This window comes from Parasteatoda tepidariorum, chromosome 3, assembly GCF_043381705.1.
Source record: "Parasteatoda tepidariorum isolate YZ-2023 chromosome 3, CAS_Ptep_4.0, whole genome shotgun sequence".
In the NCBI taxonomy this organism is placed as follows: Eukaryota; Metazoa; Arthropoda; class Arachnida; order Araneae; family Theridiidae; genus Parasteatoda; species Parasteatoda tepidariorum.
Window position 1 is genome coordinate 46,949,327 of NC_092206.1, and position 22,868 is coordinate 46,972,194.

The window sequence follows — 22,868 nt, forward strand, 5'->3', positions numbered from 1 at the left end:
ATTTTTAGTATCTGCCATTTTCACACTTTGGCTCGGAAAGTTTTTATCTCGACAATCTAAATATACAGCCGAAGGTGAAGGTGTGACACATTTCTTCATACATTACTACAGAAGTGTTTGAGACGGATTGCAAGCAGGTGATGCATAAGTTATAATGTTTGCGAATACACTGTTAGAATTTCCATTATAAAATTACGGTGAAATTACTGGCAACAGTTTGTCCATCAGATAAACCGTAAAATTAGCGAGTCGGAACATTTCTCTACCTTTACGGTTTACAACTGGTATGTTAAAAAAAACACGAATACTAAACTATATAATTTTGTAATCATTTACAACTAGCATTGTTTCAAAACCGTAAAGTTTAAACTGAATTGAACTTTGGAGTTAGTTAATGTTAAGGAACGGATATCAGATATAGGTTATGGTTGAGTTGTATTTTGTCAAATGATCCGTAACATGTGGCATTGTGGTGTCAACATTATGATTCAAGCCCTCGTTCATCCAGTCATGAGATTAACAGAGTGGCTTTTCGGCTATAGTGACTTCATAAAGTAACTGACATCATAAGGTGGGCCTAGTGGCATGGATGAATCTCTAGTTGTTTCACCATATTTGGTGAAAAAAATCAATGAGCAATTTTTCTCACAGTTAACACATTGATAACCATTTTTATTATGGTTATTTGACTGTATATGCTGAATATGGTAAAATAACGCTTAAATAAATTGTTATTTGAACTAGATATTTCTAACAGTGTGTGAGGAAAGATAAAGTTAGTGTTGCAAAGAATGTGTTGTAAAGGAGAATAACTTCATGAGATTAAAAGGTAAATAAAAAATAGTCCAATTAAAAATAAATTAATACCAGATGAATGAATTTGATAATTTCAAAAAATATAACAATAAATTACATTAGACTTTTCTTAAATATCAAATTTCCGTAACAGTCGTTTTTACACTTTTGCTTGGAAAATTCTTGCTTCTGCAACCAAGATATATAGCCGAAGGTAAAGGTGTGCCACGTTTCTTTTTGCAGCATGAAAGAAGTGTTTGAAACTTTTGCCTGAACTTCTGGCAAAATATGCTGTAAAGAAGAGGATTGCAAGCAGATGATGCATAAGCCATAATGTTTACAAATATGAGAAAAGACCAGGTTTCCTTGAATAGTGTTGATGAGAATGTGTTGTATAAGAGGAGGACTTGATGAGGAGAAAAGCTTAAGAAATAGACGGTGACACCAGCCACCAGCATTTTTATGACACCTTTTCTTGCTTTCATGGCTCCGGCAAATTTGTCTTTTCCAACATTTGGTTCCATAGCTCTTAAAGTTTCCGAACTGAATAACCGAAGTCCCATGCGGATGTACAATACAACCTGAAATAAAAGTAAATTTAAGTCAATGATAGTAATTTGATTGTTATGACTCATTATTCAATACTAAGATTAGTTAATCGCATCCGGATGTTGGGTCTCCATATTTATCTTAAGGGGACTGCAATTGAGGTGATTCGGGTCACTGTGACTGGCTCGTTGACGTCCGGGAATGACCACCGATGACAAGCTCGTCATCGAAGTGGACGGATCGGTGATGGATTTGGATATTCAGCAAGTTTAAAATATCTGGCAAGGTATCGGTGATTTTCTTTATTTGCCATCATACTTTTAGCGTCTGGCAGTCGAATGCTTGTTTACTTCCATAGTTGTCTTGTGTTTGTTATTAGAATACTTAGAGAAAGAAGAGTTTTCAACTTCCGAATCAGAAATGATAATTGAACATTACAGAAGTGAGTTTAATATTATTAATATTATTATTGATTTTAAAAGTCACAACAATATTATGATCAGTTGAATAATTTCAGTTTTTGAAAATTTTTGTCAGTTGAAGTAAAATCGTTGAACTAGCTGCTAAAAGGCAGTTCTTTTCGTTATCCAATTAAACTTTAATATGAAAATAAATAACTAAAAACTATTTCATGCTTGCAGTGATGGAATTATATAGATAGTTTATTATTGAACGAGGTGATGTCTCTTGTTTATTAATCCGATTGTGAACTGGAAACTAAATTCTTTTTATCACTGAATCCGTCAGTACGTCACAACAAAGTACGAAATGACTGGGATTATTGTGATAGAATACGTATGCTCGATTTGCTTTTTTTTTAAAATTGATTTCTAACTAGCGAAAAAATTAATTATTAATTTCTAATGTTACTTATTATATTACAATTTAAAAATAATTTTTTTTTATTTCTTTAACCAATATTTAACCCGATTTTTTATACTCTTGTGATGTATCTATCTTACTGTACAAAATACTATTGCGTATGTATGCAGATTGCTACTGAATACTAAACACAACTAAATGTTTAATGTATCATTTCTGAAAAGTTATAGAGTCATTACTTTATTTTATAAATGATTTTTGTCCCAGAAAAAGTCAAATCACCAGATCTTACACTGTAAAAAAAAAATCAATCAAATTGCGGTGAATGTACCGGAACCCAGGATCAGTACTTTTTATCGCGAAATCCATTATTACCGTAAAGTTTTACGAAACAAAAAATTTGATATATCGTAATTTTTACCAGTAATATTTATTGTAAAATCACTGTTAAATGAATCACTGAGTTATTACTGTAAAATATACGGTATAAAATGTTACGAAAAAAAAAAGATATTGCGGATGATGCACCCAGAGTGCCGGTTTTCTTTTCCAGAATTAAATCCGGAATTTTTTACAGTGTAGTAAAATCTGTCTCATTCAAGTCTGTCTGCTAGAAAGCAGAATTAATTTCGTCAGAATCGAGCAACCCGGTTTCATCCCACTACTTATACTACCCGGTATTTCCTACTCTTCCGTAAATAAAGAAATGTGGAAATTTAAACTGTGTTTTTGTTCCTTTTTTTGAGATAAAGAAATAAAACAAGGTAGATCTTGTATTTGTAAAATTTTTTTTTCTAATGTTTTTAAATATTAAGCAAAATTAAAACCAAAATCTGATTTTCGTTTGATTTTTGTGTAAACTTAACATATAACGATCTAGATTATCATGTTTCGTAATTATTATAAAAATACATTCTCATCTTCTTTTACATAAAGCAATCTCTCTTTGTGCAAGATATACTCTGAAATACTCTAAAAACACTCTTTGTGAAACAAATGAGTATTTTGCATTTAAAAAATAATCTTTCATATTTTATTTTTTAATTGATCGTTTATGCATTTTACCGCAAATATCCAATGATAAAACTAAACTAGTTTCTCATTTGAATTAAAAGGTTTTGGGTAATATAAAGCACATTTTTAAATTATTGAGGAAAGGATATTTTGGTGAAAAACGTCACAACTTCCATGATAATAAGATGTCAATGTATATTGTACTGTTATCCAGTTGCAATTTTAAAAACTTATCTGTAAACAATTTGGTTAAAAAAATGTCAAAAAGCGTGATTTATCACTATAAGACCTCAAATCTTTCAACTGTTTAAGCAATATACTTTTTAAAAAGTAAAACTCTTAAATAACAGTAATTATTTTATCAGATGTTAGTATTAATAATACTTTGCGATGGTAAATAATGGTAAAGCAGTGTTTCACTTCATATATTCTTACTCTAATATAAATGTAAATAAATGGAAATAAATAAGAAACGCATAAATTAAATGTTCAGTCCTCTCTCGACCTTTAATTAAAAGATTTAAAAGTTACATGTCTGTGTTAATGAAAGCATGGAAGCGATAGTTTAGATAAAATAAAATTTATAGCAGAGAATAACGTTAACAAATGATTTGGGAAGGGACTAAATTTATTCTATTATTTCTAGTTTTTAGATCATTACTTACACCAGTTTATTTATATTTTTAATAAAACGGGATATTAAAAAGCAGTACTAGATCTATATCACAATGAATTACTTCATTGAAAAATTCATTTCCATTAAAGTTAACTGAAATTAGTTCAAATTTGGGAATTCTTTAATTGAATGATTTCTTAGAAATGTCATTTTGGGTATCAATAAAGTAAAATTAAAATAAAAACGATTTTGTCTTCAGCAACACAGAAGGCAAGTCAAATTTATTTTAAAAAATAACAAGGACAATCATTTAATATTTGTAAAAGATTTAACAATTTTCCAAAATACATTGTCCACCATTTTATAAAAAAGGAAATATGGCGTTAGTTCAAAATTCAGGTTTATTTTATCGAATCAGCTGTTTAGATATGTTAAAACTATTTTATCTTAATGGACATGAAGTCAAATTTAATTTATTAAAAGAAAAAAGGACAACTATTTAATGATTTTTAAACTAGTTAGCAGTTTTTCCTGAAAATATTGACCACTATTTCATGGAAAAATATTATGTGAGTTCAAAAAATATCATTATTTTAAATCAAAATATCATGATAGTTTAAATAATACCACTATTTTATAGAACCAATTGTTTTATGTATTAATAAAATAATATTTATGTTAAAGCAATTTATCTTAAACAACACTGAAATCAAGTATAACTTATTTAGAGAAACAGGGACAAATATTAAAAAGACATTTTAAAACAGTTTCCAATTCACACAAAAATAAAGTGCAATTACTTAGAAAATTTTAACTCTTCCACGTAACAGTAAGCAAAATAATTTCTATAGATTTCACTGAATTTAAACATGACATATTATTGCAGTTTCTTCTGAAAGGTTTGTTAATTTTGAAATATGGATCTGGTCAACTGCGAAATTTTTTAATCTTTATTTCAGTAAAATAATAGTATAAAAGGTCAAATGTTTATAGAAAACATTTTACTGCAACTGGTCTAATTTGAGAAACTTAAAGACAATATTCTTACTAAATGTCAGAAAATAATTGTCACGAGAAAATAATTTCAGTTTAGTTAAAAAGGGGAGATAATTTTATACAGTACTTATGATCAGACATTATGGTGCATTGTGGGAATTTCGCGGAAATTGTTATGTAAAACAAAGCATTTTGCTAGCAAATATATTTTGATTTTATTGCAAGTTTCAGAAATTGAGCACTAATGTCGGTAATACTTGATAAAAAAAATATTAAACCCAATAAAATAATGAAATTGTTAAACTATTTTAATGCTGATTTACTTCTTAAAATAATTATTTGTGTCACGGCACAATGCGTAAAAATTATAATAATATAATTATAAAATAAAGCTTATTAATCTATCTAGATTTTTCAAGATTTTAGATTATAATATTTAAATCTGTATAAATTTATCAAATATTTCTTATAAAAATTTGAATGCTAAAAAAATTTTTGTATTAAAAAATGCTTATTAAAAATAATGAATATTAAACATCTTGTTTTCTGTAGCTAATATTAAATCTGTGAGAAATGAGACTAGTAGCACAGATGTATAAGATAAATGCAAATATATTGAAGTACATTTTTGTATTTTAAACGAAACAAATATTATGTAAAATGTGTAAAATTTCATGCTTGAAAGGAAAGTAAAAATAATCCAACAGAAAAGCGCATAGTAAGGAATCTTTTTCGCATTATAAATAAGGCTTCTAGTTTCAAAACAAGTATATAAAAACTTACATTTATTATACTTAAATTTAAGCTTCTGTATTTAAGATAATTATTCATAGAGATTTAGTTTAGCTTAGTGGATTCAGTTTAATTTATTAGCGAAAAAAATATTAATGGGGTGAGTTAAAACAGAACGTATTATATATTAACCGTTTCACTTGATTGCTTATGAGGGCTAGTTGGAGTGCTGTTAATCTAGAAAGTTCTAATTTTAGCTTGTAGGAGGAAATTAAAAGTTAAGTTTTTTGATTACTACAAGTAGAATTTATCTGCAATCGAAATGTTTCCTACATAAATCAGTAAGTTAATACTCTAAAAGATTCATGTAAAATTCGAACTATTGACTGTTAATTTATACGGGTAGCTCTAATTTTTGAGAAAAAAAGTCCAGTGACCGCAATCGTGATGAACAATATAATTGACCGTTAATTTATACAGTAAGCTATTTGACAGAAAAATTATTATTTATTTCCCTAAGAGTTCTAAATTGTGACAAACTTCACTAAAATTATTATAATTGACTGTTAAAGTATACGGTTATTATGTAAAGTTTCTAACTCAATTAGGGAGTGTGCACACTTTTCCATGGTGGTTTCAGCATCATGATGCGGACTCAAAGGACCGGGTTCAAACTCAATCAGTGCCAAAGAACATCTCTCTCGCATTCCATCTTCGATAATGAATTGATCGTTGACAACGGTTACGCAACTCTTACACTCTTCTGCAGATGGCAGCACTACAATATTGCACTTCGTGACACGGTTCGCTTTAATTCGACAAACAAATTGACAGAGTCTCAAAGAATGTTCAGGTCCGAATTGAATATAACTTTTATGATAATAAAATTAATTTAACGTCAGTAGTCATGCTTTTTCAAAGAAAAAACTTACAAGTAGACCTGTATATTTACGGTCATGATAGATTTAGTTGGATGTTATTTTTACGGTCAATGGCTGAAGCAATTTTTGCCGGACCCTGACCGTAATCTAGCGGTGAAATTTCTTGGAGTTAAGTGAAGAAAATTATGCAATATGATAAATTTTTAATTCTCTTTGACACCCAATTAAAACGAAACACATTTAGCTTATTACTTTCACTGAAATTTTTTTTGACGATGATTGCCTTTTGTTTTAGATTAGGAAAAAAAAAGCAGAAATATTTTAATAATCGGATCATTATGATCCCTTAACAATGTAGTTTTGAAAACTTTATTTTTGTATTTCATAACTGCTTAAGTTGCTCAAATTTAAGCTTTTATTTTTGGAAAAATAATTTTTTTCGATGTAATTTATCCCATTTAGAAGTTCTTGTGAAATTGGGTAAAACACAATGGTTGGTATAACAATTAAACGGCATAATAATAAATTATAGTACTAAACCAATTAAATATAGTGTTAATTTTGAATATAACTTTTATTATGGTTTAAATAAAGCTTTTGTATTCAGAAACATTATGTTTATAAATATTGATTATATTTACCTGAAGCACTAGAGGGATGAGATAAAACAGAAAGAATTCACAATATTTGAAGATAACAAAATCGATCAAATCTGGGAATTGCATTACACATGGAGTAAATTCTTCATCTGCTGTCATTATAACATGGAACACAAGGTTAGGAGACGCACATATCATGGCTGCTGGCCATATGATGGAAATGACATGAAGTATTCTTGTCCTGCAGCATACGATGTGAGCTTTGATAGGATGCATAATGGCGACATACCTGACAATAGATAGATTTATTAGATACAAATTCGAAACTGATTTTTTTTAATGTTAAAAGATGAAAAAGTAACAATGAGAAAAAAAGCATGGTCAAAATTACCAGAATATGGTAAAATATACCGTGATTCGGGCTCTAAGGGAACACCAAAAAAGCTTGATAATTTTAACTGAAGCGCTTTGGTAATGATTTGGTAAAATTAACAATGAAGTATGGTTTCATAATAAATTATAAAATTTTGTAATTTTATTATGATATCTTAGAACATGGCAGAAAAACCATCCAATCGGTTAAATCTACTTTTCAGGTTTGTATACTTACTAAATGTGTAATAATAAGAACTATGATTTTGAGAACCAGAATTTTCTATAAACCATTATCATATAAACGGAAAATTATCAAATGGATAATTTAAATACCGTATATTTTGGTTTTATTACCCAAAATTTATCCACACTTGAGGTTGTTTTGTGGTTGATGGAAATCTACTTTGGAACAACCAGTTTAGGTAGGTTATTTTTGAGGTGAATTGATTACTTTTTCTACTATTCAAGCAAATACGTACATTTGAGGTGTGAATAATTTCCCCCGATTTCAAACTAAAATTACTTCTGAGTTATATATGAGGTAGATTTTGTAAAATGCAAATGAGGTTGAAATTAATACTTATTGAGGTTATTTTTGGTCCAAAACATAACCTCATTTTTTACTTCAGGTGCAATTTCTCCCATCTGTCCACTTCACATCAACCTCAAAAACATCTTATTAATTTTTACACCTTATTTTCCTTAAAAACACTTCATTATTGTTTATAAAAACACCTTACTTAAGGTTCACCATACAGTACCATAATTTCACCAGAATTTTTTTCTCCTGTGTAAAATCAATGTATTAGATTATTTCCTTTACTAAATTAGATAAGCTTTTTCTATAGAATCGATGAGGATTATGATCTTAAATTACCTTCTTTTTTTACGATTTAAAATCATTTTTTTAAAAAGCTATTAATACAGATTTTGAATTTCTTTAAAAAAGGGTAGAAGATAGTTTTTAAAATAATAACTCTTTACTACTTAATGACAAATTGAAATTATTTCTCATGCATGCGATAATTTCCACCATTACGAACGACGTAGTTCAAGAGATATAGGAGCACATTCAGTCATTTTAATAATTTTATTCGTTATATTTGTTAATATAATCTGTGAACTAAAACAAAAGAAATGCATACGTCTAATGGTCTGAGCACGTTGCGTTAAAATTTGAATAGAAAAGTTTAAAGTAACTTTGTAGGTGGTGGATCTTATGCAAATGACAGGATAAAAAAATGACAGGATGCAAATGACAGGAAAATTTGCTTGCTGCCCCGTCGACGGTTAATTTCCAATTAAATTAATCGTTTCAAAATTGCTAAGAGTGTATAATTTATATCAAACATTCATAAGAATTAGCAAAACATAGCAACTGCAAATTTTAAGTTTTCTCTTAAAAGTAAGCATCTTAAAAGGAAAATTTTTTAAAATTTTAATCAGAAGCTTCACTATAATGCTCATTAAACCAATTTTTTAATCAATTATTTATAATTAATTTCCTATAGCATCCTAAGGGTCCACCACCAATTGAAATAATTTAAAAACACTTAGTTTTAGCACTCATAATCCACAAAGGTCAGATATAGACCACCCTTATTAGTTTTATTTTTGTATACCTATTATATAAATACAAGAGATTAAGAAAAATTAAATTATTCGTCTTATTTACAACGTGTTATTTCAATTCTGGCTATTTTAGAATATTTTAAAAATAACAAATTAAAAAAAAACACTTTTATAAATGTTTTAATAAAATATAATTTAATTTCTCTTTAGTAATTTATGCAATTTAGTAATTATATGCCTCTAATTATTTTTATTTTTAATCAATATAATTATTAATATAAGCATGATTATAGATTTCATCCAGATTTAGTATCAATTGTATACTTTACGTCTATATCCCATAAGTTTACGACCATAAGTATACATTTAACATTTCCTAAAACTTAAAAGTTAGAAAAATAAGTATTTTGTCAACATTTATTTCTAAAAATTAGAGTTTTATAATTCCTCTGAGTCGATAATTATCGATCTAGAATATGTTTAAAGCAAAATTTAAAACTTATTAATAGAATTAGTTTTATTAGCAGTAAAAAGCAAATATATTGAATTATAGCTTAATTATTACCGCTATGTAAGTTATATTAGAAGGAGAAGCGAGTTTGCATTTTAATTAAAAATAATTAAAATGGTGTTCAGTTTCCCATACAAAGGAGTCAGGGAATATTTTAATAATAATTATTGAACGGAGTTGACTCTTTTTATTGGTTTTGAATTACGAGGTGAAATTAATGATATAGTGGTGTTTAGTGACCAAAACATCTAAGTAGTAACCGAGTACACCCGTATCTACTAGACGTAAACGAAAACCTAATTAATTTAGGTTTAAGGAAATATAAAATATTTATATCGATTTTCTCTTGTGTATAAAGATTAAAAATTAATCGATAATTATTCTTGCATATTTTTACACATGGTATTTTAACTCCATTTAAATTTTTTAGAAATCTTTTATATGTTTTTCAGAAGAATAGATTGTAATTAAATATTTCGAAATATAATCACTTCCAATTACATATTTCTTGATAATTTTCCTTGATAAATTATACTTTTTAAATTGCAGAAAAGTCTCAGTCAAGAAACTAAATAAAAGTTTGAATGCACCATAATAGATGCCATATGATATAGTATCATTTAGTTTGAATGTTTTATAAAAAAAATGATTGATAGTCATATTTGTAATTGTGTGATATTTTAAATAAGCGCAGCTGATTTTAAAATAAAAAAAAATTAAATAAATAATTAATTTAACTAAAATTTTATTAGAAGAAGTTCGAAGTTAAATATATATTGTGAAAGAAAACATTGAGATTAAAAACATATGCATTAGATCAATTTTTTTAAGACTTAGATAAAACTAAGTACATTAGTCATTTCTTACTCTATTTTTCAGTTTTATTTGGATTTTACATCTTTTACAACGGTTTACTGAAGTTCTCAATAAAATACTCTTCGTATTTTAAATAATATTTGATTAATAATATTTGATAATTTGTTTTTTAATTTTAAAACTTATAGTTAATTTAGCTGTTTTTTTTCAGTGAAAGTGGTAGAAAACTTAATTAACCGAGCAACATAGGAAAAATTGTTCAATGAAATGTAATAACAGCTATTATGCACAGTTAAAGATTTTATGGAGCATTGTATCGTGAATAATGTTGGTATCATTAAAAAATAACTCTTCACAATTTTAATAAAACTCAATAAATACAATAAAGGTTAGGATAAAGTTAATAGAGTGTAAATTATAAATATTAAAAAAATTATAAAAAAAATCACAGCTCTAAACTTACTAATTTAGAATTTAAAAAAAATTAAAATCAAATAAGACTGAATTCTTCAATTGGTTACGCTGACAAAACTACAAAAAATTAATAATGAATCTCAGTATTATTAAAAATTTTTTCTTATGATATTTCTAATAATAATTTATAAAACCGGAGGACTGGCAGATCTCTTATTTTGGTGATCGCCATATAGTTGTGGCTGAAATATTTATCTCCAGAGAAATTAATAAAATCGTTTAAGCAAAAATTTGATTTATTAAAGTAAGAGTTAGTATATTTAAGAAAATGGCCATATCCAAAATATACAAATCATAAAGACAAATTCCCTTAAAGGGATCAAGACAAAACACTCTCCTACATCGAGAGTTTTTGTTAACATGAATATATATAACAGTTGGGACAAATTTGAAATTGAAAGTGAATGAATTCATTCCTAACGGACATTAGAAACATTGAGAGGAGATCCCAAATTGGCGAAATATAACATAAGCCAAAATAAAGACAACCCCGCATAATCAATATTAGGTTTGAAAATATCTTGGCGATCGCGAATCGTCAACAAGACTGTGAGAATTATTATAATCATATAACTGAAACATACACCGAAGAGCCATTAGATTATGACCACCCTCCATCTATAACAATGGTCTCGCCCAGGTTTTCATGGTTTCTCGCCGAGGAACAATGTTTTCATGGGGCACATTAGGATCCATAATCCTCATGGAATAATCCCTGACGTCTGTAAGCTACTTGAACATAATTGCAGATCAGGTTCACCCATTCATTGCAACAGTTTTTCCTGCAGGGGAAGGTGTTTACCGACAGGATAATGCACCATGTCATAAGGGTCGAATCGTCGAGGAACATTCTAGCGACTTTCAAGTCATGTCTTGGCCCCAAATTCACCTGACCTTAATCCAATAGAGCATTTGTGGTCCTACTTGGAAAACCAAATTCGTGCTGCCACGCTACCCCCTCGCAATGTGAGGGAATTGCAGGACCAGTTGGTGAGCGCTTGGTACCAGATACCTCAGACTACCTATCAGCANTTATCAAAGCCAACATAACCAAAATAAAGCCAACCGCATAATTAATATTAAGTTTGAAAATACCTTGGCGATAGCGAATCGCCAACAAGACTGTGAGAATTATTATAACCATGTAACTGAAACATATTTGCAGTAAGAAATTAATAATAAAGAGTTATAAATAGATTTTTGTTTTCGATTAGGTGTGACAATGAATTAATGAGTCTACATTAATATTGAAATAAAAAGTTAGCCGTTACACTGATCGACAAGAAAAAAATAAAATATTTCATGTCTCGCTTTTATAAAGGTTAACTTATTGATTTAATTTAAATATAATTCGATTAATATGATTAGAAAAATAAGTTTAAGTTATTATAGATATTTTGTAAGGTTGGAAATATGTAATGCCAATTTCCACAGCTCTCTACTCGCTTCACTCGCCAACACCCGTTATTGTTTCTTATTCATCATTGTTTTTTTCCTTTTGAACGTCAAATTTTTCTAAACACAGAATATTTTACTTTTAAAATATATAATTATGTAGTTTTATGTTACATGTTAATCTTAACGATATGGATGATTACCTGGATTTGAAAAATAATAATAAGAACTGGAGAAAAAGTTTAATCTGAAGATCGCAGAATGTATGACTCAGTAAGGAGAAATAAATGAGAATTTTATTCGTTGAAGAAACCTTTAACATTTTAAATAGGGAACGTTTCGAATCTCACTTTATTATATTTGTCTTTATTTTTAAAAATTTCGTCATAAATTTTAAGATCTGGCAACACATGATCTTCATCTTACTCTCTCTCTCTCTTTTTACTACTTTTGATTGATATCTACTCAAGCACAATAGGTAACTAGGTAATATTTCAAGCAAAATAGCAGAAAAAAGTCACGAAAAAAAACATAAACTTGTAAAAATTTTAGAACAAATTGAAAATTTGGAAGCAAAATTTGCATTAAATTCTCAAATATCAATGGTACTTTCAGCAAGTCAAATTTTAATTTTGTAGTTACATTTCAGCAAACTACAGATTAACTGAGCATGGTATTTTCCCCCTATAAGTTTAACAGCTAATAGTTTTCGAACTAGTTGTCGAATCTTAAATTTTTATTCCGTCATACTCCCTGCACTTTTTTCTACATACATAATTAATAATTTAATTTTCTAAATATTATAGATTTTGTTCAGCAAATTTACATAGATAAGTAAAAAAATAAACGCCTAAAATTGCAATAACTCTTCCTAATAAATTGGAATTAAAAAAAAAACTCTGTGTTAAGTAAATATGGCCCTCTGTATTAAGTAAATATGGTCTAAATAAATATGGCCCTTTCAGCAAACCAAATTTCAACTTCGAAGCTGCATTCCTGTAGCCTGTAACGTAAGTAAGATAAAGTAAAAATGATAAATAATTTAATAAATAAATAAATAAAAAATAAACACCTAAAACTGCAATAATTTTCGAATAAATAAAAATTTCGAAAAAAAAAAAGACTGTTAAATTATAAATAAACATGGCCCTTTCAGCATACCAAGTTTAAACTTCGAAGTTACAGTCCTGTAGCCTGTTGAGCGGTTCGTATAGTGCTTTTTCTAACAGTTAATAATTGTAGAGTGTCAATTTTTTTAATTCATTTTGAGACACACCTTTGTAGTTTCAAATTTCTAAGTTTTATAGATTTTGCTTAGCAAAGGCAATATAACGTAAATAAAAAACCCTACCTGAAATTGAAGTAACTTTAAAATAAATAAGAATTTCGAAAAAATAGGATCTGTGTTAAGTTTATAAATATTCAAATATTCCTTTTCAGCATACCGAATTTCAACAGCGAAGTTTCATTTCTGTAGCTTGTTGAACGGCTCGTATGGTCTTTTTTTATAAAGCTAATAATTGTCGAATTTTAAATTTTTTTATTCCATCGTACTTCCTATGCATTTTGCAACACATTTTTGTTGTTTCAAATTGCTAAGTCTTATAGATTTTTTCCAACAAAGACAAATGTAACGTAAAGAAAAAAAAATAAATGAACCCCCCCCCCCGCGNATTCCATCGTACTTCCTATGCATTTTGCAACACATTTTTGTTGTTTCAAATTGCTAAGTCTTATAGACTTTTCCAACAAAAAGACAAATGTAACGTAAAGAAAAAAAAATAAATAAATGAACCCCCCCCCCCGCCTAAACTTTAAATAACTTTCGAATAAATAAGAATTTCGAAAAAAGAGCCCTGTGTTAAGTTCATAAATAAATATATAAAAATTTTATTTAATTGTAATTCCTGTGCATTTTGCAGCACATCTTTGTTGTTTCGAATTTCTAAGTTTTATAGATTTTGCGCAACAAAACAAAACGTAACGTTAAATTGGACACCAAAACACCGCAGTCGGATTTTGCGATATTTTAATAGAGAATTAATAAATTAATAATAACAATTAAATATAGTAATAAATATGAGTATTAAATCAACTATTAAATGTAAAATGTGGTATAATGAAGCAGTTAAAATCCACCATCTAATCAAAAAGTTATTTAATGACAAATTTATGAACGTGAAATTTTCGTTGAAACAAAAATTTATTTCATCAAATGGTTTTATTTAACAACTTTAAAACGTTGCTTCTTAAAACGTTTTCAGTGGTCACATCATAATTTAGCTTAATCTTTTTCTGAGTTTAACTTTTTCTGTTTTGTAACTATAAAACTAATATGAGGATATCCAATGAATAAAAGCAATCGTAAGATTGAAATACCCATGCAAAATTGAAAAGTTAAACTTTCATTATGTTATGCGTTGAAATAATTTCCACTCATATCTATTGACTTTGCTTTTTAGGTTTAATTAATTTCCTGCCTTATTGTGTTCCCACGCAATTTATGCTATTAGTATATTTTTTTACGTAATTAAGGATCCTACGCAACTACAAACAAAATTTAAATGCAAGAACAACAGAATTTAAGTTTTTATCCAAATTACAAGCTTCGAGAAAAAAAGTTCTTGCGAAATCATTATGCTTTTATGGATCTATTTCTATTTATGGTAGAAATTCTGGTAAATAAATCAAAAATTATGGTATTTAAATCACTCATATGGTAACTTACCCGCTTGTTATGGTGATGGTTTACTAGAAATTTTGGTCTTCAAAATTATAGTTCTCATTACCATACATTTAGTAAAAATACAAAACAAACAAATAGTTTTCGTGCCATACTGTGGAGTATCATGATATAATTACGAAAATGTTCTTCTGAACTATTATTTATTTTATAATTTAGTTGGTAATTTTTATCTTTTGATGTCTATGCCTTATACAAATTAGAACATAATTAGATCTTATAATTTTTTTTTTATAAATCAGAACTGAATCATGACTGAAATTATACAATTTCAGTCAATATTGTCAATCTTTGTTGTTTAAATTAGTACATTTACTAACAAACAGCATGATAATAAAGCCATACTTTATTTTTATATTTACCGCCTCGCTGGTAGGGTGGTGGGCCCATGTCCGAGAGGTCATGAGTTCAATCCCCGACAGCCGATGACTCCCTTTGTACAAAATGGTGAAAGGTGCATGCTAAATCTATCGGGTTTTCAAAGTCCTCCAAGTTTCCATAATAAATAAATACCTCTTGGGGTACTGGATCAGAGATTGATTGTGCTCTGGTTCAGGTCAAAATTACGATTTGCGGTGCGACATAAACAAAAAAAGTACCAAATAATTTTACCAAAAGTCATCACTAAAGTGCTACGGTTATTATTACCTTATTTTTTGGTGTTTAAATCGAGTCAGGAAACACGGTAAATTTTACCATATTCTGGTTTTTCTACTTTTGATCACATTTCTTTTTCACAACGTATTTTTAAAAGTTTATTGTACAAATATTTCGTTTTAAATTTCAAAAAGCTGAAGTAGAAACTTCAATTATTTATCTCTGACAACAGGGTGAAAACATAATTTCATTTAATTTCTCTGGTTAGAGAATAACGGTAATTTCTCTAACCAGAAATCATTTTACCGTATTTCTACTTTAGTAAAACTTGGCTTTCGGAAAAATCTTTTTTACTTTTACTCAATTTTTTGCTTTTCCCTTCTTTATTTATAATGACAAATTTCTTTTCGGCCAACCAAATAGTGAAACTATTGTGTATAACTATTGTACTATCAAATCAGAGAAAGTTCAATTTTTTTTAAAGTATCATTACCTACATTTTTTACACCAATACCGCTTTTTGCTGTTCTCCACTCAGTTTTAAATAATAAAAGACTCTTAAATGTCAAAAACATTTTTTTAAAGTCGTTCATCTGATATTTTCTAATTCAATTAAATTTTTTTAAAAATAATACAGCAGTTAATATTTTGCTAAAATTAAAAAAAAGTTAAACATTCTTTTTCCTAATCTTTTGCCAGTATCATTACACAATCGTCATTATTTATTCAAAAATCATTATAAATCTTCTTTCCACATAATGATAAAACAAACAAAATAACAAAAAGTATAGTATAGACAAAATGACTTTTCGAATCGCTGAAAAGTTGAAAAGTCATTTTATCCTCCGTCCATATCTTTTCAACCAATACCTATCTAGTTTTCTCTTTTGATTTGGAAACTTTTCCACCTCGTTGTGGTTTCCACCACCCACGCAGTTTATGAAAAATAAATAAATACGAGTTTAAAGTTACTCTAAAATGTCAAAGGAATATTTTCAAAGTTACAATAATGAAAAAGAATTTTTTTTTACTTTCAATTTTAAAAGATGTAAGACAAAAATTTATTATCTTTTGATAAAGAACAAAAATTGTTTATTATTTTAAATTTTCTAAAAAAAAAGAAAAAAAAAAAGCGAAATTAACTAAAAAGATCTCGGATTATTTATATTGAAATCTTTTACTATTTTAATAAATTACTGGAAATTACACTTGACTTATTATACATCACAGGAGAATAAAGCTTTGTTCGTTTCTATTTAACAAAATTATTACTGAATAATATATATTTCATTTACAACAATTCTTATTACATTTTAGGTGTTAGTGAAGAATCTATTTTAAGATAATTACATTTCTATTTTAAGCACGCAAGTTAAATTTAGATTTCTAAAATAAGAAATGATAAATTTGTGTGGGCGACGTTATATTTCGTTTTGCTTTAAATAATAAATGATTTGATTATTTTAAATTTATTTGAATGTTGAATTAGTTGAATTAATTGCTTTGTTTGCTGTGATAAATCTTTTATTTTGTGATCTGATAGTTTTTTATTCTTATGTGCATGAATTAAATTTCTTGAGGGTATCAAATACAGAGTATCAAATACATTTTTCAAAAGTATTTCTGCTATTTGATTTTATTGAGAGCAATTTTCTAAATCGATAGACATATAATATTTTAGGTTTTTGAACTCTACTGACACGGAGAATGAAAAAAAACAAAAAAAAACAAGAATTTATTTCAATGCAAATAATGTAATATTTTTTTCGATTTTCTTAAGTTCTCTTAAAACATGAATTCTTATTCTTGCGGTACATTTTATTTAAAAATAAACTCTATTTAGTTAAAGAAAATGTTTTCAGATTTAGCAAATATAAAAATTTTCATAAAGCATGTTTCAATAAAAATAAATTCATTAAAGGAAAAAGTATTTGAATATCTTCAGTCGGATGATTTTTGACAACTGTCATACTTGTAATTTTTCTTCTAAAGTAAGATGTACTTTAAGAAACTCAAAGCTTTTTGGATTAACTAAACAATAAAATTAATTAATAATGCGTACTTATGTATGATATACCTTAATGAAATAACATTTCAAGTATGATCTAGTTTCACGTGTTTTATAAAATTTATACAGACTATAACTAATATTTTTATTGTATTTATATTTGAATTATGTATAATTATACAAATATGCAATTATATATTTTATTTACTTAATTACGCATACAAGGAGTGAGTTCTGTAGAAAATATTTGATCATATTACGGTATAAAGCACTTGTACTTAGGGTACACTATGCGTAAAACCATTTTACCCTACATTCCATCTTTACAGTAAAATGTTATACCGTAATTTTTACAGTAATAATTATTGTAAAATCACTGCATCTCTCTTGTTAGATAAATATTGTAATTATTATAGTTTTTAAATAAATAATGTATTTATTGTATTATTAAATATCATTGTAAAAATTACGGTATTTCAGATTTTTTGTTTTGTAAAATGTTCCAGTAATAATTGATTTCACCCTAAAAAGTATCGAAAACTCAAATGCAGGTACTTTTTACCGTAATTTGACCCAGAATTTTTTTCAGTGTAGTTAAGATATAGTAAATTGAGTTTATCTCAATTTCAAATGTGGCAAAAAGTTAGCGCCTGCAAAATATTGTATATTATCATACCATTATAAACATAACACATTTCGTAGCTTTTTAATTTCGCTTAATTTTTAAATTTATCCATAGCTCTACAGCTTTTTTCCATAAAAATATATATCAAATATTTTTCGCAGAAATTACTTTTAGCAGAAATCTAATTCCATAGATAATCTTTCCTTAACTTGATAATTCATCAAGTTAAATATTCAATAGCGTTACAGGTTACCAAAATTAGCAACAATCACTGAGTTTTATTTTTCGATAAATATTTAAAATTGACTTGATATTTGATAAAAGACGCAATAATAGATCTCACATAGTATTGAGTGGTCGCTGCCTTCCCAACACTTATTAATCTAAACTTTAATAAAGCACGTCCATCGGTTCTAGTTTTCCGTAACGATCTTTACTCTAAAAATAAAAAAACCTCTGACTTATGACACTTCCGCAATCTTGAGTTATATTTCATTTATTTTGAGAATCATTTTTTCATGAAATCATGCGATTTGTAATGAAACACGAGCTCAAATATTTGACGAAAATGCTCCCTTAACTTTGGAACCTCCAGCAGTGCATTGCGGGAGATGGTTAATTAGAATGACGAATCTAGAATGGAGAGTAGACGATAGAAACTAGGATAACTGCACAAGTCGCTCGATCTGTACGGTGGTCAAGGAATTGGCTTCATACCAAGAAGATTCCTGGTTCGAATCCCGCTACTGTCCTGGATATAATTTATCTCTCTGTTTAATCCGTCCTTTTCCGTTGTTAGGTGATGTTGATCTACCTATATGGTTCCCACGTAAAAGTGAAAAACAATGGAGTCAGTTAGATACCATATGGCATCACGAGCGCTTCATGGTATCTTTTTGAAAAATCAAATAAAGTGGCAAAATATTTCCTTACTTTTGACGAAATTGATTTCTTCAAAAAAGTAGCGATAGTTATTTCGCTACTTTGACGAAATGTTCGCTCGGAGCATGTACCTGGAAATGGAGTCGTCAAAAACGAAGAAAGTGTTTCACAGTGAGTGTTGCCATAAAAAACGTTTTTTAACCAATTTTCCGTATTTAGAAAAGGCTGTAGAGATCTTCAGGTAAACTTCATAGAATTATACTGTTTTTAGAATAGAGATAATTTAATGAAAAAAAAAAGGAATCCAAAAATGATTCTTTATTCTATATTTACTCTGCATTTTCCCGGCAGAAATAAACAACCTTTGACGTTTCATTGTGACGTCACTTCTGTCCCTTATACCACAATATATAAACAGGAATATTTTACAAATAATGAATTTTTATTTACAGCATAGATGATAATTCTCTTCAACGATATTTATTTATTACATACGACTTAAAATGCGCTTTTCTTCTGTTATATTTTCACACAATTGAAATTAAGCTCTTGAGGTCACTAATTTGTAATTACAACAGATTAATTTGTGTCTTCAAATGTTTCATTTGTACATAAATTTTAATTATATTTAAAGAGATATATACCAGCTATTTTCAGTTTTTATTTGATTTCAAATGAAAAATGAGAAATATTTCGTACAAATTGCTAAGGGCATTGTTAGTTTATATTGATATATAATTATTTTTTGTAAACTAGAATAGGCTATTTATTATTTCTTTTTGAAAGAGTCCAATAGAATTTCCTATCATTTCTGACACAGTTTGGGGGCACATACAAAAGGAATAAAAAAGGAAAATTCAAGTGAGGTAAAAAAGAGAGGATGAAGTATAACATTTTGTTGAAGATCCAAATGTTAAGTACTCTAATATTTTATTCCCTGAAAAGTTTTTTTTAACAGAAATATACAGCAATGTTTGCAATTTAGACAGTTAATTTTAAAATAATTTCCTCAAAATTGTGTTTTTTCATTTGTTCATTTTAATAGTTAGTGACATTTTGTTCATTTTAATAGTTAGTGACATTTTGTTCATTTTAATAGTTAGGAGCATAAAATATACTGGTTCTGCTTGAAACACAGTTTACCTATTTTAAATCTACAGAAGCTGCTTATTTCTTCTTTAGAGTATGAGTCAAAGTTTGATTACTTTCTTAATTATTGGATTGCTTAAAAATGACTTATAATCCCTTGCATTATATCACATTAGAAGTGCTATTAAAGCAATAACTTTAGTTCTTTTTTAAAATTTCAATTCAAAATAATTTAAGTTATTAAAGTATAAATAATTACAGTTCTTTTAAAGTATGTATGTAATTGTGCAATTTAATTTTATCCGCTTCAAATAAACTCTGTAAATTCTTTCTATTATTTTGTACGAAGGAAATGTTGCAAATTCAAAGTTATTGCTAAAAAAAGAATCTTATTATTTTCTTTAGTTGCACGATAAATGCAAATTATTTTCGGTATAAAAACTTCTGTGATGTTATGAGATGTAATTTTATTTTTTAAATGAGAATTAAAATTAACTATTCTTATTTAGAATTGCATTGTATGTTTTCTTTAACAAAACTCGACGTTTGAGAATACTAAAATATATCTTCGGTGAATAGAGAACGTTTGTGCCACTTGCGTGCGAAAACTATATATATATATATATATATATATATCACAAACATTCAAAGAAAGTAGAAACACAGCCTAAAAATTTTAAGAGTAGTAGGATTTGAAATGCAAAAATGAAAAAAAAAACTTCATTTAAATTTAATTAGAACCAATCAGTAACTTATCAATTTCATTACAAAAGNTATATATATATATATATATATGTAGCTGAATAATGCAGCAGTTAGGTAGTTAGCACAGGTATAGTGCTTATGGATCCCGCATACAGCCCACGGCTGAAACCAGTATCTGTCCCGCATGCAGGTTTGACATGCTGAGTATCTGGAATTGTCACAATTTACAAATTGAGCTTATTTCAAAATTTGAAAGATGAATAAATCTTATTAAATAATATTTTGAAGATATTCAGTAATTGATCTATGTAATGATATTTAGCGTTTTAATTGTAATTAAGACTATAGTTTTTTTTAAAACGTTGAATATGTTATGTAATATGATAATATGGAAAAGCATACGTTATTGAGAATTATGCTTAACGACAATTTGTGATGTGATTTTTTTCCTGATTTCACGCGTTTTTTTATATAGGTATTAGCTAATAGTGTTTAAATTTTTTATGTTGTTTATGGTATTCATAGTACAAAACAATAAACTTAATCAATATAACATGACTGGAAAATTACGGCGAAAGAAAACACAATTGAATTGTACATTGATTACAAAGTGAATTTTTGAAAGGACGAAATTTTAGAAAAAAACTACTACTTTCTTAACTACTTGTAAGTGTTCTTTCCAATTCTAAAATTGACACAAAAAAGAAACTACGTAAAGATATTTTTAGTTCTCTTCTTAGAGATACTTTATCTTAAAACTTGCTCCTAATTTTTGTTGTTTTTTAACTCATCGAATTTTTTTTGAGTTAACGTTATTAGCATTTAAAAAACTATTCACAATAAGAACGGAATAAATAATATTTATCATTTTTAAAGAATTCTTTGGCAATCAAATTTAATTTATTTGTCATTAGAAATTAAGGAATTGATCTTTTAAAAACAAAAGTTTTAATAGGGAAAAAGGAAATATAATTTTGCTTCTCTAGCAGCTATAAATTGCATCTTTAAATAAAATAAGGTTTTATTGAAATTTAACAAATTAATTAGTAATGACAATTTAAAGTTGATTTATAATAATTTCTGTATTTAAGAAAAAAAATTATTTAAATGATATGTATTACTATAATTTTAAGAATTCTCTTAAATAGATTTCTTTATTAATTTAAAACTATATTAAATTTCCCATTAAGACACTATTTAATGTTCACAAAGCTCATTATGTAATATTTTTGCTGAATAGCACATTCAAGATTTCAGCTAACAATAAACTATACTATAGTATAATAATAATTTAAAGTTGATTAATAATGATTTATATACTTTACCAAAGGATTTAAATCTTTATTACTATAACTTTTAACGTGTTTAAAAAACAATTTTCTCCAAACTAATTTGAAAGGTATTTTAAGTTGAATACACTACAAAGCACTATTTAAAAATTCTAAAGCATGTTATATAATAATTTTGCTAATCAGTACTCTTCACTATGTCAATTTTAAAGATTCATCAGCATAATTTCCTCTTATCTTTAAACTCGAATCAACAATTATTGCCCACGCCAGAAAGAAATATAACACTTATTAATTCCACAGATTAATTAAGCTTGATTTTTGAATTTTAGATTCGGGAACATTTTGCTAGGTTTATATTGACTTAAGTATTGAATTTAATAACTTCAAAATCGAAAAATGTTTCTTAATAACTGAATATATCTGAGGCATTGCGAATTTTAGTTTTTGTAATTAAATGTATTGTTAAGTTACTATTTTAAACTTTTCTTTGAATGACTAGTTTATCAAATTGAAATGAGTTGAAAAATATCGAAAATGAGAATATTATCTAAAGGCATTATATATATTTGAATACGGCCAATTACATAAGGAAATATCCGCTTGCATTGTATTTCTATAAGATTCGAATTTTCCTTTTAAATTATTTTACTGGAGCGAAAATAGAAAATTGTAAATTTATTTTAAAAGTAATAATAACAAAACAAAATAATAAAACAAAAACAATAAATTTTGAATTATGGAACAAAAATTCTAAGAACTTTGTTATTTAAAAACTTTGTT

At 27.2% G+C, this 22,868-nt stretch overlaps 1 protein-coding gene across 1 annotated transcript in view; it reads right to left on the minus strand.

Moving 5' to 3' along the window:
* Positions 1–866: 866 nt before the first annotated feature.
* The window catches only part of LOC107449350 (neuropeptide receptor 15-like), an 88,051-nt gene continuing 66,049 nt past the window's right edge, over positions 867–22,868 (minus strand). The window contains exons 2-3 of the mRNA XM_021147456.3: positions 7,047–7,293; positions 867–1,376 (exon numbers count right to left, since the gene is read on the minus strand). Of these exons, the coding sequence (XP_021003115.2) occupies positions 933–1,376; positions 7,047–7,293 (691 nt within the window). The 3' untranslated portion in view covers positions 867–932. The remainder of the gene's footprint in view (positions 1,377–7,046; positions 7,294–22,868) is intronic.